The 19,815-nt window shown below is 34.9% G+C and overlaps 1 protein-coding gene across 1 annotated transcript in view; it reads right to left on the reverse strand.

Moving 5' to 3' along the window:
• Positions 1-2,227: 2,227 nt before the first annotated feature.
• IntS10 (integrator complex subunit 10) overlaps positions 2,228-19,815 on the reverse strand; it is a 212,196-nt gene continuing 194,608 nt past the window's right edge. The window contains exons 19-20 of the mRNA XM_090403768.1: positions 16,930-17,024; positions 2,228-2,488 (exon numbers count right to left, since the gene is read on the reverse strand). Coding sequence (XP_090259894.1) covers positions 2,332-2,488; positions 16,930-17,024 — 252 coding nt within the window. The 3' untranslated portion in view covers positions 2,228-2,331. The remainder of the gene's footprint in view (positions 2,489-16,929; positions 17,025-19,815) is intronic.

The following is a 19,815-nucleotide window of genomic DNA, read 5'->3' on the forward strand; positions in this document are numbered from 1 at the left end:
AATGATCAATCAACTGCTGTACAAAGGAAGTTCTGTTTGCTTGCCTCATAGACAAGGAATGTGGATTATTTATCTGCTGATTAAACATCCAAGACATTTTACCTTTTTTAGAAACTAGTCAGCTCTGCTGTTTTCAAAGTCGTGGGTGTCCAAAGCATGGTCAGCACCCTAAGTGGCAGATATCAGGATATCTGAACATAAGGACTATATCCAGTTTCACCAATACAGCCACTCAGGTTGCTGACCATGCTTTGGACACCCACCACAAAATATGCTGGAAGAAAGCAACTTTACTACACCATAGCAAGCATAAATATGAGATATTTTTCCTGGAATCAGCCTCAGCTCTAAAAAAACTTCCCATATCTCAACAAATTTGGATGCGTGAAACAACTCCAAATTTGGAATTCTAAGAACATCAGAACAGCCATTGCAACCCAATTTAGCCTACTAGGGGACATCTTTAGGATTCTAGGACCAATTTCAGTTGCTTTCTTCAGCCATATTTGCTTAGTGTTAGTGCCTGCGTGCACATATCATTATTTTGATCCTGAAGATGGTAATGTAACATTACCGAAATATAGGAAGTATTAATCAAAGTTTTTCATTAATATTCTAGTGTACATCATCTTTCCCTAAAATCTGACAGTTATCTTTCGGGTTGTATTTGCTACATGGACCTGAGCTCAACTTCCTATCTACTAACACTCCAAGATCCCTAGCTTCATCAGTTTCTTCAAGCATAATCCAACCAATATAATACATTGGATATCTAATCACGCCAAAGTGAATGACTTTACATTTACTGACATCTGTTTTCATATGCCCACCCAGCCTATTCAAACCATTCTGAAAGTACTGCATATTAGCAGCACTCCTGATTACCTTACCTATCTTTGCATCATCATCAGCAAATAGTATGTCGCCTGTCAAATCCTTCACGATGTCACTAATGCACAGATTAACAGCAATGGACCAAGGTCTGATCCTTGTGGTGCACTACTGTTACCTTAAATCTTGCAGACTCGCATTCCCTGTATACTATACCACTTTTTAATATCTGTCAGTCAACTATCCTCTTATCCATGCTAATATTCTATAATCCAAACCTATATTCTCCAATTTATGCAACTGTCTACCATGCTATATTCTGTCAAAAGCCTTAGCAAAATCGAAACGTTTCATGGTGTATCCATTCCCCTTGTCTAGTTTAATGGTAACATTGTTATAGAATGTGAGCAAGTTGCTAAAACATGACCTTCCCTTAGTAAACCCATGTTGCTCATTGCAAAGTAGACATTCACTGTGCTAAAGACAACCCATTTCTGAATGCAAGCAATAACCAATTTTTCCAAAATCTTCACCACCACTCCTGAGATACTAATCGGTTGACAGTTGGATACATTGATCTTTGCACCACCCTTGTGCAATGAAATTACCATACATTCTTTCCATTCCTGCAGAATCTTCCCTGTTCTGAAACTCATATTAAACAGCCTGGTCAAAGGAATAGCCAGTTCAACTGAACACTCTTTTATCACACGTGCTGACATCCCAAGGGTCCCTATTGCTGAATTCTTATTCAGTTTGTGCAACAGCTCTAATACCTAATCCTGATACACCCGAGTTTCTTCATCCAGTGAAGAGGTAGCAATGAGCTGAATGTCGCATACATCAGGTTGATAGCTTTTAACAAAATGTGCACTCGTTAGTCGAACAACCTCTTCTGCATCTGTAACCCTCACACCATCTATTGCATTTAGAAGAGTTATTCTTTATTCTTTCTATTCGTTCTTTCTTTTATCTGCATCATGTTGATAGAATTCTTGTGGGTTGTCTTTAGCATGCAGAGCCATTTTCTTTTCATACTTAGACTTTGCTTTCCGTACCACAGTTATCATTATTCTATCCTGCTGCTTATAATTATCATAATACACATCATTCTCATGTACACGATATTCTTCCACATCATCCTTTTCATACGAATCCCTTGCTTAATAAGATTACACATCCAATTGACTCCTACCCTAATGCTGGAACATTCAAATCCTTCTTAAGTGATATTATTTCAGTCTCATCTTTTATTCTTGCAACATGTTCAATGCACACTGTTCACCCACAGTGTCCTCAAATATACAGATTAATCACGAATCAAAACTGATTTTAACAGCACCTATCATTAGTTAATCTTTTACCCCATCTATATTGTTAAGACTCATGATAAAAATCAAACAATTAAAAAGTAATTTATTTACAGAGATATTTACATTTTTATTTAGTAACATAAAATCACCTGTTAATGGCATGCGGAATAAATAAATTTACAAAATATTATAATATATTTTCTTTCAGAAGATCACGTTCTTGTTTGAAAAATTGTACAAGAAGGTGATCGAGATTTTCTTCACATCTGCACATCTGTTTCTCCATGGCAACCTTAAGATCTTCCTTAGCTCCCTTATTGACACCTCGAGTTACTGCTCTTTGCCTACATGTAAATTTTTTTTTTTAAAAAAAAAAAAGAGTATTTATTTAATTAATAATAGGAATCCAATATAAGATTTTTTTTTATACAAATCAAGACATATTACTCTCTCAAAAGATCTATTACTTAGAGGGGAAAAACAGGTTAGACATATTTCAAAAGGCTTCTTCACAAAGACCTTTTTTAAAAGAATGTATAGTGGAATGTTTAGTGGATAGGAGAAAAAGAGGTGATATTATAATCCAATTGAATTGGATTAATATAGAGAAGATTACAAAAAAAAAAGGGTAAAGGTGAGAGGGGAAGAACCAAAGGCCATCTCTGTAAGTTGTATAAGAGTGTGGTGAAGAAGGGTGTGAGGAGTAGATTTTTTACAGAATTTTGGAGAATTATGAGTGATTACATTACATTACTAGAACATGTGAATGCAGGAATGCTAAGAATTTTTATGATAAATATGTTGTTAATTGAATGAACCACCCACATGAGTCTGCTGACACTATGGAGTGTGTAAGAATAATAGTAATAATAAAGTTATAGTTCTATTTTGCTATTTAATTTATTTTCCATTCTTTGCAAATTTATCTAGAACTCTCCCCAATTTTTTTATATGATAAATCTGAACAACTGATAGCCACAAACAGGCAACAAAATTTACTAAGCAAGACAAGTTTCATGGTCTGCACTTATGAAAGTGAATATTAGTTTAATCACTCTCTGAGAGTAATTAGACTGATAGGAAACTGATTATAGAAAGGAGAAGTTCTATTCTCTTCCATTTATGTTTACACATGGAAAACTGACATATTTCCATCTCAATGCTGGACCATGTACCATCTTCAAAAAAAAGGAGAAAAAAGTAGGAATTAGTAATTGGGACTAATGATTGCTTTTAATTCACTTCCAATTAAAGAATTTCTAAACTTCATATAATGTTTAAACTTATTTTAGTCTAGAAAACAGAAAGCAAAAATTCCCATCATGCTGATTACTGTCCATTTGCAACTTTTTTTTTTTTTTTTAATATTTTAAATGCAAATCTTCCCCAGAACAAAATCATTCTTTTCCAAACCACTTAAAGCCTCCAAATTAGGAGGAGGGAGCATCATACAAGACAACACTTCTAAGCATCACTGTCAAAGTGCACTGACTGCAAATACGAGTAAAAAAAATGCTGTTGCATGTAGTTTTTTGCAATAATTCCCATGTGGTGAATTCATATAATTGACAGTTTTATTTCTTTTCCCCACCTAATTTCAATAACTTCCTCTCCCTATCTATTCACATAGAAATACAAACATCAATTATCACTCACTAACCACAAGTGTATATAAAGCATCAAACTATACCAATATTTGTACAATAATAATTTTAAATTAATAGAATTAAGACCTGCTTTACATTCAAATGCTAAAATGAACGTAGCAAGAAGTGATACTTTATTGTATCTTAGTGCTGAGCATAAGTTACTTATGAAGGAAGATTTCAAAATATTGTATAGTGATGCAATGATTATCCTTTTTTTTGTATTCATCTTTTTAAATGCTGAAACACTAATCAGGTATTGAATTCAATACAAAGAAAACCTTATCTTAATTATTCTAGCAGAAGTCAGAAATTGTTCAAACTATATCCAAATAAATAATTTAATGAGCAAATATTATTTGCAGTAACAGAGTGTTTCACTTGTAGGAGCCCCCGAGTTATCTTTCATTACAGACATAATATACAAGATAGGCCAAAGTAATTGTAGTAGTACATACCTTGAAAGATGTCCAACATATTGCATTACAACAAATGCTGGAAGTGGGTTACCTCCTTCCTGCAGGCAACTGGCAACCCAGTACTCCACGTTTGCGAATGTTTTAATTAGCTGAGGCATGGCTGATGTCATCAATTGCAGTGGTGATGTTTGCTTTCATTTGCTGAAGTGTGCGTGGTTTATTAGCATAGAATTTTCTCTTCAAGATGTCAGAAGAAGTCTGGGAGGATTGAGATCTGGAGAACTTGGTGACCATATTCCTTTGGAGGTTACAGCTGACATAACACCAAAAGGTCTATGTCAGTTGTAGTCAGCTTCTTTGAAGATCACATAATCTCCAAAGGAATATGGCCACCAAGGTCTCCAGATCTCAGTCCCCCCAGACTTCTTGTGGGACACGTTGAAGGGAAAGGTCTATTCCAATGAACCACACATACACGTTCCAGCAATTAAAAGCAAACATCAGCCACACTCAGCTAATTGAGACATTGGCAAACATGGAGCACAGGGTTGTCAGGTGCCTGCAGGAAGGAGGCAGCCACTTCCAGCATTTGTTGTAATGCAATATGTTGGACATCTCTCAAGGTATGTACTACTATAATTATACTTGCCTATATTATATATTCTTCTTCTTCTTCTGTCTTCTTTATGTAGCTTCCTCACTGAGAGGGTGCAGCACCATGTCTTTCCAGTTCTCTCTGTTAGTGGCTTTCCTTTTTGTTTCTGCATAGCCATGTGATCCTGCCCATGATCTTATATCTTCAAGCCATGTCCTTTGTTTTTTGCCTCTTGATCCTTTTCCCATAATTTTTCCTTCTAAAACTGTTAGTATCCTCTATCCTGCTGAACATCTCAGTATATGTCCTGCCAATATCATCTTTCTCTGGATCAATTCCTGTAATAATGATCTCTGTGTTCTCATTCTCTGTAGGAAATCTGTATTTGTCACATGTTCTGTCCATGAGATTTTCAGAGCTCTCCTATAGCACCACATTTCAAAGGCCATTATCTGTTGTCTTACTCTCTTCTTGAATATCCAGGTCTCACATTCATATGTGAAAACTGGCCACACTTTTAACATTCTTTTCTTTGTCTCGATACCCACAGAATTTCTGAGCAGATCTTTATTTTTCCAGAAGGTATCTTTAGCTATGGCTGTTCTTATTTGTATTTCTTTATCTTGCTTTCCATCTGCAGTCAAGTAGGTGCCTAAATATTTGTATTCTGTTGTTTGTTCAGTTTTCATATTGTTTACGAATATTTCTGGCTCGTATCTGTTTTCTTTTGAGATTTTCAATTAAATTTGGTCTTTTTTGTATTTATATCTAATCCAATTTCTTTACCTTCTTCATTTAGTAGTTGCAGTAATTTGATTAATTTATTTTGGTTTTCTGCTATTAGAACAGTATCACCAGCATATCTAAGATTGTTGTATTTTATACCATTGATACTAATTCCTCTTTTTATTTTCACTACAGAAGCCTCAGAGTTAAATAGCTGCATTTTCTGTTAGGGTGTAAATCATTTTTATAATCTTCTATGATTTTCTGTGTCTAATTTATCTAATATATTGAACATTTTATTATGTTTTACCTGGTCAAAGGCCTTCTGAAAGTCTATGAAGCATATGTAAATGTTTCCATTTCTTTCTTTCTATTTTATATATTATGTTTGTAATAAATGATAACTCGGGGCCTCCTAAGAGTGAAACATGTACAAACTCATTTAGTAAACATATATAAATAAGCCATTAAACTGTAAATTGATAAATAATTAATTCACTCTTTCACACTTTCATTCATCAATAACTCAACTGAATTAAATAAATTCATAATGAGAAATCAATAGGCAAAGAAATAATCAAAACTTCATGTAAATTTTCAACACTATTAGTTTCTATGACTGAACTAAACAGAGAAGATAAATTATGTCATTCCTTGTAATGAATTATCAGTTTTTCTCAGTTACTGTTTTCTTTTTAACCAGCGAGATTAACAGAAGAAATAAAACAGTCCTACTTTCAGGAAACAGCAGAGAAAATATTCCTCAACAGAGACTTACTACTTCCGTGCAATATAAAGAAATGATAGTTCTTACATGGCGAAACAGAGGTACATATATTAAAGAATTTATTCTCTTCCATTACTAATGTCAGAAAATATCACGTTACTTTGCTTTCTTAAATTAAAATATTCTCATAAGAATTTCTAAATAACTTAGGGAATTAAAACAACGTAGATCCGAATATAAATTAAATAATACATTAATAGATATTTCCGATATTTCGGCAATGTCTCATTGCCATTTTCTAAAGGAACTTAACAAAAGGCAGGAGCACAACAAGCTCTAACAATATAGTAACTGGAAATGAAGATATGAAGCTATCTTTCTCCTAGAAGTCCTGATGGTGCCCTCTGGCGGGCTAAGTAGGCATTCTTGGCCGTTGGGCTGAAGGTCTGCTGATGTATGCCTCCCAAATTTGGGGCAGTCGCATACAACCAAATTTGTTGAGGTTTGGAGAGTTTCTTAGGGCAGAGGCTGATTCCATAAATAATCTTTCGAATTTATATTTGCTCCGGTGTATTATTTTTGCTTTCTTCCACCGTATTCTGTGGCGAGTATCCAGAGCATGGTCTGCAAGACCAGAATGGCTATATTTGTAAAACCGGATGTAGTCCTTGTGTTCAGAAATTCTGATATTCGCTGTCCTGCCTGTTTGGCCAAAGTACGACAGTTTACAACTGCAAGGGACCTGGTATACACCAGGTAGGTCTAGGAGAAGTGGTTGGTCTTTGGTAGAGCGGATAAGGGATGCCAATTTTCTGTAAGGCCTGTAACAGGAGGTGAGGTCATGTTTTTTTAGAATTTTGGTAATTTTTTCTGAGGTGCCTCGGATGTAGGGAATGATGATGGATTTAGAGTAATCTTTTTTGTGGAAGGGGGGAGGAGGGGGGCTGTGGTTTGTAGGTTTTAATATTTTTGGGGGGGGGGGGGTAGCCATTGGCTGAGAAAGTGTTTAGGATGTGATTTAGTTCAGTGTTAAGGGCTATGTCGTTAGAACAGATTAGTTTAGCCCTGTTGTATAGTGTTTTTACCACTCCATATTGTTGTGAGGGGGGGTGAGATTGTTGGTGGATGTATCTGCCTGTATGGGTGGGTTTTCTGTAAACTGAGAAAACCAAAGTTCCATCAGGCTGGCGGGTGACTAGTGTGTCTAGGAAGGGGAGGCAGTTGTTTTCCTCTTTTTCCAGGGTGAACTTGATTCTGGCGTGTTGGTTGTTTAAGTGTGTGAGGAAGGAGAGGAGTGTTTCAGAGCCATGTGGCCAAATAGCGAACACATCATCAACGTAGCGAAGCCATATGGTTGGTTTTTGTGGGGCAGAGGCTAAGGCTTTTTCCTCAAAGGTCTCCATAAAGAAATTGGCTAAGGGTGGGGAGAGTGGTGAGCCCATGGCTGTCCCCTCTATTTGTTTGTAGAATTTTCCCTGCCAAACGAAATAGCCTGAGTTCATTGTGAACTGAAATAGGGCTGAGATATCGGGAGAAAATTTAGCTTGGATTAGCTCTAAAGTTTCCTTGAGTGGGACATTGGTGAATAAGGAGGAGACGTCGAAGCTGACCATTATGTCATTATGTTGGAGTGTAAGGTTTTCTATGCTGGCTTTGAAGTGGGCTGAGTTTTTTATGTGTGATGGTGTGTTGCCAGTATAGTGTGTGAGCTCTTTGGCTAAATATTTAGCTAATTTGTATGTGGGGGAATCAATGCCATCCACTATGGGACGTAATGGCACATTTTCTTTGTGTATTTTTGGGAGTCCGTAAATACGGGGGGGGGGGGTATAGAGTTAAACGGTTTTAATCTGTTGGTAACTTCTACAGGCCAAGAAGTGACTTTCTTAAGGAGGCTGTGAAGTTTTCTAATTTGTGAGTTGGTCGGATTGTAATTGATAGGGAGGTAAGTAGCCCGATCTAATAGGAGAGCATTCAGCTTACCTTTGTAGTCCTTTTGGTTAAGTACTACAGTTGCATTCCCTTTATCCGCTCTGGTGATAACTAATTCTTTATTATTTCTCAATTCCTGTAGGGCTTCAAATTCCTTGTTGGATATATTGGTTTTGGGTGGTTTTGCTATGGAAAGGACACAAGCTACATCTGGTCTTATATCCAACAAGGAATTTGAAGCCTTACAGGAATTGAGAAATAATAAAGAATTAGTTATCACCAGAGCGGATAAAGGGAATGCAACTGTAGTACTTAACCAAAAGGACTACAAAGGTAAGCTGAATGCTCTCCTATTAGATCGGGCTACTTACCTCCCTATCAATTACAATCCGACCAACTCACAAATTAGAAAACTTCACAGCCTCCTTAAGAGAGTCACTTCTTGGCCTGTAGAAGTTACCAACAGATTAAAGCCGTTTAACTCTATACCCCCCCCCCCCCCCCCCCGTATTTACGGACTCCCAAAAATACACAAAGAAAATGTGCCATTACGTCCCATAGTGGATGGCATTGATTCCCCCACATACAAATTAGCTAAATATTTAGCCAAAGAGCTCACACACTATACTGGCAACACACCATCACACATAAAAAACTCAGCCCACTTCAAAGCCAGCATAGAAAACCTTACACTCCAACATAATGACATAATGGTCAGCTTCGACGTCTCCCTCCTTATTCACCAATGTCCCACTCAAGGAAACTTTAGAGCTAATCCAAGCTAAATTTTCTCCCGATATCTCAGCCCTACTTCAGTTCACAATGAACTCAGGCTATTTCGTTTGGCAGGGAAAATTCTACAAACAAATAGAGGGGACAGCCATGGGCTCACCACTCTCCCTACCCTTAGCCAATTTCTTTATGGAGACCTTTGAGGAAAAAGCCTTAGCCTCTGCCCCACAAAAACCAACCATATGGCTTCGCTACGTTGATGATGTGTTCGCTATTTGGCCACATGGCTCTGAAACACTCCTCTCCTTCCTCACACACTTAAACAACCAACACGCCAGAATCAAGTTCACCCTGGAAAAAGAGGAAAACAACTGCCTCCCCTTCCTAGACACACTAGTCACCTGCCAGCCTGATGGAACTTTGGTTTTCTCAGTTTACAGAAAACCCACCCATACAGGCAGATACATCCACCAACAATCTCACCCCCCCCCTCACAACAATATGGAGTGGTAAAAAACACTATACAACAGGGCTAAACTAATCTGTTCTAACGACATAGCCCTTAACACTGAACTAAATCACATCCTAAACACTTTCTCAGCCAATGGCTACCCCCCCCAAAAAATATTAAAACCTACAAACCACAGCCCCCCTCCTCCCCCCCCTCCACAAAAAAGATTACTCTAAATCCATCATCATTCCCTACATCCGAGGCACCTCAGAAAAAATTACCAAAATTCTAAAAAAAACATGACCTCACCTCCTGTTACAGGCCTTACAGAAAATTGGCATCCCTTATCCGCTCTACCAAAGACCAACCACTTCCCCTAGACCTACCTGGTGTATACCAGGTCCCTTGCAGTTGTAAACTGTCGTACTTTGGCCAAACAGGCAGGACAGCGAATATCAGAATTTCTGAACACAAGGACTACATCCGGTTTTACAAATATAGCCATTCTGGTCTTGCAGACCATGCTCTGGATACTCGCCACAGAATACGGTGGAAGAAAGCAAAAATAATACACCGGAGCAAATATAAATTCGAAAGATTATTTATGGAATCAGCCTCTGCCCTAAGAAACTCTCCAAACCTCAACAAATTTGGTTGTATGTGACTGCCCCAAATTTGGGAGGCATACATCAGCAGACCTTCAGCCCAACGGCCAAGAATGCCTACTTAGCCCACCAGAGGGCACCATCAGGACTTCTAGGAGAAAGATAGCTTCATATCTTCATTTCCAGTTACTATATTGTTAGAGCTTGTTGTGCTCCTGCCTTTTGTTAAGTTCCTTTAGAAAATGGCAATGAGACATTGCCGAAATATCGGAAATATCTATTAAAGTATTATTTAATTTATATTCGGATCTACGTTGTTTTAATTCCCTAAGTTATTTAGAAATGCATAACCAACGTATAAGCCTATCTACGAGAATTCTCATAAGAAGTGCTTTAAAAGTATCAGCATATCAATTATATTAATGGACTGTATATCTGTGCACTTATTAATAAAACTTGTTTTATTTGTTAATTAATTTTATGGAAAGTCTCAATCAATATTATTCCATAACCTTGAAGTTCTGCACTCCAATGCTTGTCAATATTGCTGTCAGCAAATGCCTTTGTTACAGATTATATTCTTAAAACTTCAGTAATATGTATTATAATTTTGCCTCTTCTTTAGTATTTTTTTGCATCATGCATTGGAAATCCTCCATGCACTAAAGAAATTAATCTAGGTTTTGGAACTGTTTTGTGCAGTATGAACAACAGTGAGCATTGAAGTCAGTCTCATACATTCTAAATTACATTAATTTTTGTCCACTTTCATATTGTCAATGCTACAAAAGAATATACATTACAAAAATATATATTTTATAAATAATTAATTAAAGCAATGTGTATTTCACATGAATAACTGTTCAAAAAACACACAATATGATAGTATTATTAATCATATTAATTTGTACTTGCAAGGAGTTCCAGGGACAATCTGCCAAGTTATGCAATTTACTGTATTTCATTCAATAAATGTATTTTTGTGTAATAGTCAGCATTCTCAAACCAGTTTGCATCTTATGTAGGATGAAAACCTGAGTTTCTGTGCAGGAAAAATCTGCCAGCTCTGTATAAGACTGGCTAACTTATCTGCAGAGATTATGCAAGAAGAAATGGCAAAGTATTCTGATGGTGATGATCTAACACAAGTTGTCCAGCTACCAACTAGAATACTGGATGATCTAATTCTTAGCATTCTCCAATACTTTGGATCTTTTCTTAACACACACTCTCTCGCTCTCTCTCTCTCTCTCTCTCCCCCCTCCAAAAATTCACATTTTCTTATTATCTTCTATTTCCTTTTCTAGAGTTGATTTTCATCCAGTCAACCTCTGCCATGTACCCTCTGATACTATCAAATTTAACATCAATCTTCTGTACATTCTTGAACTCTAATTACTGATCTTGTTTGGTTCTCATTACATATATAAGTTATGTATCACTCTGCATAAGGTTTCATTTAACTTAAACATTTAATTTTTGAATATTATATGCTTTATTTCTTGAGATCAACAAAGCTTAGAGATCTTTATTATATTCCTAAGAGTTTTTGATAATTTATTTCAATTTAAAAATTCCAATCATCTGGAATTCAATTTTTTGAACAAGCCAGCTGAATTATTAAAATGTTGCCATTGCAAAATTTGTCTAGTACTATATGTCCAGTCTAGTATTATCTATTTCAGTTGACTTTGCACCTTTCTGGCTTCCAATGACTTTCCTACCTCAAGCACTGGTATGGTTTCTCTCCTGATCATATTCCTCCTCATTATTGATTTCCTGATATGTACCTCCAGGTGGTGTTCAGGAACATTTTCTTAGAAGAACATAGATAGTTTCTATAATCAACTGATGTTTGAGGTCCAATGTTTCTATTTGATATTATGTATTCTGTTATGTTCAGGCAATGACAATCAAGGAAAAGAAGGAGTAGCCACAGTATTCAACACAAAATACGAGGCTAATCTTCTTGAATGGCAGTCGGTCTCAAGTAGAGTAATGTGGGCAAATATGAGAATTGGGAACTGGACAATGAGACTTATTTGTGCCTATGGTTCCAAAGAAAGTAATACTAAGGTAGAAGTGGAGGAATTTTTTGAGGCTCTACAGAAAGCTACTGACACAATGAAAAAGGAAAAGTTGGTCCTTGTTGGGGATCTAATTACCAGAGTAGGAAATGATTGTGAGACATACAAAAATATTTTGGGAAAATTTGGAGAAAAGAGCAAAACTAATAATAATGGCAAATATCTGTTAGATTTCTGCTCAGGACATGGACTGGTTATTACTAACACCATGTTCCAACATAAAAATGTGCACAAATTCACATGGAGAGAAGAGGCAAGGAATAAGAAAAGTCTCATTGACTATGTTATTGTTGATAGTGATGTCTTCTCCCTGGTGCAGGACACCAGAGTGTACAGATGATTTGAAATTGGAAGTGATCACTTACTCTTCAAAGGAAGAGTAAGCCTTTGTTGCATTCTGATTATATAGAGATTGGAGTAATTATTATTTGCTTCAGAATCCAACATGATCTTCCATCACAGAGGCAAGACTTGTGTAAATATTATTTAATGGAAACAACTTATTTTGCAATTTAATATTCATATAACTACCTAATATTTAATTATTTAATCAAGATATATGTATTAATAATGAAAAGACTGTATTAAATATTATTAAGCTATTTTAATTATTACTATGTTAATATTATAAGAACTTGTATTTGATAATTTAACTGCGCATTATTTGAAATGTAAATATTCTCTATTTATTTCTGTTTGTGAAAGTTTAACGTTATGTAATAGCTCAATTTTATTTATGTTTTGTTTTGCTGTCATGAAGATGCATGTAAGTAAGCGAGCGCGAGAATTGGAACAGAACGTGAAGAGGAGGTTTATTGAAAATGCTGAAAGTTTACTGGAAAGTTAAAGAGATCTCGAGAAGAATTTAGGTGGGAAAAATGGATATAAAAAGGAGGAATGCTGGAAAAATAAGCATTAGGAGATGAGAGCATTAGAGATTTATTAGAGAGAGAAGGATTGGCATTAGGTTGGAATCGGGCATTCGGCAATCACAGTGCGATAATAGCGAGTCGGCAAGTCACTTAAGCAACTAAATAAAGTCTACAAGTTGAGAAGGAGTTAGCTAATAAGTTTCTGAATAACAAATAAAGCAACGGAAGATGGCTGAGTGACTACTGAATGACTAGCGATATTTTAGTTGAGATTTATTTTCAGGGCCGACCTTTCAAGGACACACTGAAACGTGAAGCATAGTAAGAAGTAACTAGAGAATAAATAGAGGCAACAGGGTTGTGTTTAATGATAGCGGTGTTTAGAATTACCTAAAGAATTATTTGAATGCCGGAGGAATGAACATCTGTACATATAAAACCCCAAGTTAAAGAATTATTGTGTATTGCCCTAATTAAAGAGTAATCAGTAGTGCTTCATACAAGAACATCTGATTATATGTATTGTGCCTGTAAATTAATTCAGTTAATGCTAGAAGATTTATTTTAATGAGTGCTGTTTATTGTTAAAAGTGTTTACAGTTATAAAAAGTGTTTGTGTGTATGTTGATGAAGGAAGAAGATTAACGGTAAGATTATTCCAACTTTAATATTTCTGTTCAGAGAAGTGTGTGAGTTTCATCTTAGAATTCCCTGATGTTAACAGTAACTATCGCAGAGAATTAAAAGAAGCGTAAAATTAAAAGTGTCTGTTTATGAAGAGGTATTACTGCAATTTTTATTGTATTTGGAACTTAAGGAACTATGAAAAGACTGTGATATAGAGATAACAGATTTATTTTGTCAGAGTTTGATTGTACTTATCGGAGAAGCTGAAGTGATTGTGATATCTTAATTACTGATTTGAAGTTAAGTGTAAAATTTATGATTTTAAAATTAAATGTTTGTTTTTGTTAATGAAAAGTTGTATTTTGCCTGAATCTCTTTTACTGCACCATTCATAAAATATTCGAACCAAAGCGGGAAAAATTAAGTAAGTTAAATATACTCGGCTAGTATATATAATAACATCATATAAAAGAGGATAGTTGTGAGTTAGTTTTTCTTCAATTCTTGAACTAATTCAGATATAGAGTGGTGCAGTCTATAAATATAAATTTTCTCTATATTGAATTAGAAATCAACTAGCAACTTATAATTTTGTTTAAGAACATCATAGTGACTAACATGTCGGATCCAAAGTATAAATTAAGAAGTAGGATCCAACAGTGGTATAAGAGTCTTACAGTTCAGAAAGCCTGGACAGAGGGACGAATTCCCGATGATTAGAGTAGAGCTCTCATAGTACCCATATATAAAAAGGGAAATAAAACTGAATGTGAGAATTACAGAGGTATTTCCCTACCTGCTGACATTATATAAGTGTTCCTGGCAAAATCTATGCAAGTATACTTGAGAAACGGTTGAGAAGAGTTGTGGAAGAAAAGCTTGGTGAAGAACAAGCTGGATTCAGACCAAATAGAGGCTGTCAGGATCAGATCATCACTTTACGACAAATAGTCGAGAAAGCATGGGAATATAACAAAGATCTGTATTTAAGTTTTGTCGATTTGGAAAAGGCATATGACAAGGTGCCAAGAGAGAAGCTATTCAATACGCTGCAGTTATATGGTGTCAATGGGGCATTATATCAAGCAATACTTAATCTTTATTTGAGTTGTAAGTCAGCAGTTAGAATTGAAGTAAGTACAGGAAGATGGTTTAATCTTAAATCTGGGGTGAGACAAGGATGTATATTATCCCCTCTGTTATTCATTATCTATATGGATCACATTATGAAGGAAAGTGGTATTAAACATGATATCAAAATTGGAGATGTTAAAGTCAGCTCCTTGCTTTATGAAGATGATGTTATACTTCTAAATAAATCCGCTACAAGTCTGCAAGATTCTCTGACTAAATTGAATAACTTTTGTAATAGATATGGTATGAAGGTCAGCAATAAAAAGACAAAGACAATGAAAATAGGCAGAATCATTGAAAATGCCAACTGTGTTGTGAATGGAGAACCTGTGGAACAAGTAAAACATTTCAGCTACTTAGGCACGATTTTTACTGAAGATGGTAAATTAAATATAGAAATAGATAACAGAATCGGCAAAGCTGGTATGGTAGGAAGTCAATTGAATAAATTCATATGGAATAAGAGAGAAATTAGTAGGAACACTAAATTAGCTCTATACAAGACGGTGTTCAAACTAGTTTTAACGTATTTATCTGAGAGCTGGGTCAGAAGTAAAACACTTGACCAAAGACTAGAGATCGCAGATATGAGAATCCTGAGAAAGATTATAGGCATGAACAGATGGCATCAATGGCAATACCACATTAAAAACGAGGATATTAGGAAGGAACTTGACATTTTCAGTATCTAGGAATGTGTTAGCAGAGCTAATCTCAGGTGGTATGGTCACTTAAGCATAATGGTGAAGAAAGATTAGCAAAACAAGTTCTCTGCCAGGTTGGCAGCAAAACGACCCAGAGGAAGACCAAGATATAGGTGGATTGATATGGTAAAAAGTGCCTTAGACGATAGAAATATAAGATCTGATAATGTTGGAGTCTTGACAAGTAATAGACTGATTTGGAGTAAAATTGTAGATAGGAAGTTAGTAATGATGTAATTTTTTTCATGTAGTACTATCATATCCTGTACACCCTTGAGGGTATATGGCAGGAATTTGATGATAATATTCTGTTATGGACAAGATTTTATCCATTATATTTTATGATTTTCATTATGTTGGTAAAATGTGTTGTTTATTCTCAATTCACTGTGAAAAACTGTAATAATTTTGCACCATTTTTATTTTGCTCTGTTCTAACTCCTTGACATATTCCTGGTATTAACTAGTTCCCAATTTGTATTTAAATCTTCAGCTATAGTGATAATTTTAGTTGGCTTCATCTTATCTAGTTTCTTGTAATTCTTTGTAAAAATGCATTTATTTCTGTTTCTTCTCTTCAGGACTATAAACATTCATGAAATTTAATACACACCATTTCATCTTTCATGTGGCTAATAGATGTACTTTGGAGATATTTCTAGGAGTTAGTGCAAAGCTGAAACATTTGGAGAGGCTACTTTGTTTTGCTTTATTAAAAGCATGTGATGATTGCTCTTTCTTGAAGTAGGCTTCTCGTGAGACTTTCCTTCTCTCTGACCACTTTCAAATGAACCAAATAATGTGTTCAATGAGTGCAATGAGGTTTAATGCTCAACTATTGGTTGTCTGTTCTTATTAAACAGTTTGATTTAGCAAAGATGGAATGTGAAAGGCAATAAGTCAACCAGATCAACAATGATGTTCACATTTAATATCATATACATGAATTCCAATGATGGTCTTTTACTGAGTTATCTCTAATGCTCTTTTAGCTTTTGAATGTGTAATGCTTTTGAAAGATTTACATTTCATACATTTAACATCTTTCAAGTGCATTTTTTATGTATAATCTTTTATTTAGAGGAAGCAGACCACAAAGCTCGTGAGACTAAATGGTGTAAATAAATTTATATTGTACTATGGATATACCATGTAATCATATATAATATGAAGAGGCAAACTGAAAAAAAAAACATTACAAAACAAAATTTAAAGTAATATTTCAATATTACTTTAAATTTTATATAATATTTTATCTTTATTGGCATTAGATGTCTATCATTTAATATTAATAAAGAAAAATTACTACCTTATTATTATTTAAAATCATTAGCTCATCTTTCTTATTTGTGCTTCAAGTACATTGCAGAAGGAATTCCTAATTAAATTTATATAACTTGTTTTATATATTTTTTATAAGAACAAACATGTGAGCAAAAATGATAAAAAATAGATTATATAATCAAAAGTTCTTATAATACATTGACACTCAAAATATAAATAAAAAATTGTCAGGTAAAATGCATACTTTCCCACTTGCATAGTGGAAGAAGGTAGTAAGTCCAAACTAACATTTCCTCCGGCACTTGTGGTGAGATACATGAATTCTTCCAGTATATCAGGATATAGATATTGGTTAAGACTATATACATATTTTTAATTAACTAGGTATAGAATGAACATCTTAAGAAAGTTTCAATCATGTCACATATTTGATTAATTGTGGCCACATTTTAGTAAGCTGAAAGCCAAGTATACATGTTTTTCATGCAACACTAGTCACAAAAGTTTGTCAAATTATTTGCAAAATGCATGAACTATCTTGTAAAAAAATAACTATAAATTAAACTGAAGCATATGCTATATCTGAGTTAGGTTTACAGACATATTTATGATTATGCTATATAAACAATTGTGGTGTTATGTGATCAACTATTTGCTTATTAAGAAATGGAAAGAAGGAGACAATTTATACATTAAACATAGCAATCCTCAACTATCCAACTACAACAGGAAAGTAATTTGTTTTGGTAATTGAAGGATCGGATAACTGAAAGTTTAATTATGCGAGTGTTGTACTAGAAGTCAGTTGACAAACTGATCCATGCAATCAATGTTCCTTCTAAGCCAGGGAAACAAATGTGCGAGTCATGTTTTCTGAGCAGCAGCTGGGGCTAGCCTGGGCAATCTAGGGTCAGAAGGGGGGGGGGGACATTTTAAAAAAAGTGCACAACATACTTTACATTTAGAAGCTCCCAAAATTATATTTAAAAAATAAAAGAGAAGTTACATATTTTTAATTCAAATGAAAAAATAATGGGGGTTGGATGGAGCACTTGCATAGGGCATAGTAGTAGCAGTACTGCATATGGCTTTATAGATGTCTTTTTATTTTAGTAAATAGTAGTAATTTACTACTATTAGTAATTATTATTGTTAGTGTTTTATTTACTTTGGACTGTGTAGGTGAGTGTGTGTGTATCTGTGAATTTTAATACATAATATCATTCAAAAAGCATTTTTCATGGCACTGATGCATATGAGGAAAATGGTGGCCAAGGTCCACTGAGTTTAGCATGAGATTTCATATGATGTACTCATAGTGTGTATGTGTGTGTTCAATGTACTCATTGTCAAGAATGAGTGGTTTATGGTATGAAAATGAGAGAGAGAGAAAGAGAGAGAGAGAGAGAGTCGAAAATGTTTCATGTATAGTGCAAGAAATGCAAAATGTATGGAAAGTGAGAGAATAAAGTAACTAATATTAACGACATAAAGATAGTGAAGGTATCGCAGAGAGTATGAACGGCATTAATGATAGTGGACAAAATATGAATGGAAGTATGAAAGAAATGCCTGAAGGTAATGTGGATAATGAGGTGACAGTGAGCAGAGAAACAGTATGATTACATGGAGTCCTTCACTGGATAACGTAGGAGCTAGAGTGACTTGAGAAATGATTACCATAAGGCACAGAAAGAGGAAGAATGAAAGAAAAGGTGAATAGGAAAAGCATGAAACTGCAAGAAACTGAGATTCAGTGATAAGTGCAAGGAAATGGAGATGCAATGATAAGAGGCATATTCATGAGAAAGTGATGAATGCATGTTTCCTAGGTGTGAAGATCAAGGATGTTAGTGAAGATGTCAGTTTCCAGTGACAAGAAGTGAAAGAATTGATTATTTTGGCAGGCACAAATGATTTAAAATGTGAGAAATATGCAATGAGAAAAGATATGAAACAGTCGCTGCTATGGTAGGACAGGATGGAATGAGGGAATTGAGAGAAAGGTTCATGATCCTTGACTGCTAATGAGTCAATGAGAAGATTGTGCAGAAGGAGTATTGTGCAATTTATAGATGTATGGAGTGAATCTAATAGACATAAAGACTTGTACATTAGGGATCCCAGATACACTGGAAAAAAATATGGGACACTTATGACTGAGGGTAAAAGTTTAGTATGTGCATCCATCACATATGCCAGTCTTAGAAAATGATTCTAACTTTCCAAGTATGTGCCTGATAAGGTTTACTATGCACACACTTGACTAAGTATAAGTAAACAAATAGTAAACCCAAATGTTAGGCTGCATATTTTCATTAAGCCACTTTAAGTTGCCTTCAAATGGTTTTTTATCTACTATTATAGATACGAAATAGATTGTTAATACAGCAATGCTCTTCTCACCTGACAATATTCTTATTAATCAATCAGTCTTGATCACTCTTGCAATACTTTTCTGAAGAATGAATTTCACTTAACAATTGTTTGTTTTTAAGAATCATGTCATGAAAAGCTACACAATCTTCACTGAAGAATGATTTTACAATAAGCATTGATTTTACAGTTTTTACAGACAATTTGTTTTTCTCATCAGTCCACAGTGTGTTCATGTGAGAAAATAATCTTTAGGCACATGCATTTGTTCCAGGGATACACATAATGAACTCCACTACTTTCTTTAAATTTGATAGTTCTCCTTCAACATTTTTTAAGAGATCCACCCAGACTTCATCTAAATGTTTGGATTTCAACATGTCCTTCACTTCAGAGCTGTTTTGACTATCATTACTTCATCAAAAAAATCAGATTCAATAATGTTTGATATGGCAGCAGTCTGATTAATAGTTTGGACTGTTTGAAGAACATTTTCCCAACATGATGCTGTTCTCAATTTCACCCAAGACATACTGTCTAATTTCAGCATATACTGTGACCATTATTTTATATATGACACACGTGTTGTAGAAATCAATTTTATGAGATTGGAATGCCTTTTCACTAATCAATCCTTGCTCTTGAAACTCAAGAAGTAGCTTCTTTTTGGTGGTAGTTGTCAAATTTTCATCTCTTCTCATTTTAATTTTTCCAACCAGTGAGTAATGTATAATTGACTGTGCTTCAACGAAAG

Source organism: Typopeltis vanoorti, chromosome 14 (assembly GCF_054136105.1).
Source record: "Typopeltis vanoorti isolate ZY-2024b chromosome 14, IOZ_Tvanoo_1.0, whole genome shotgun sequence".
NCBI classification, from domain to species: domain Eukaryota; kingdom Metazoa; phylum Arthropoda; class Arachnida; order Uropygi; family Thelyphonidae; genus Typopeltis; species Typopeltis vanoorti.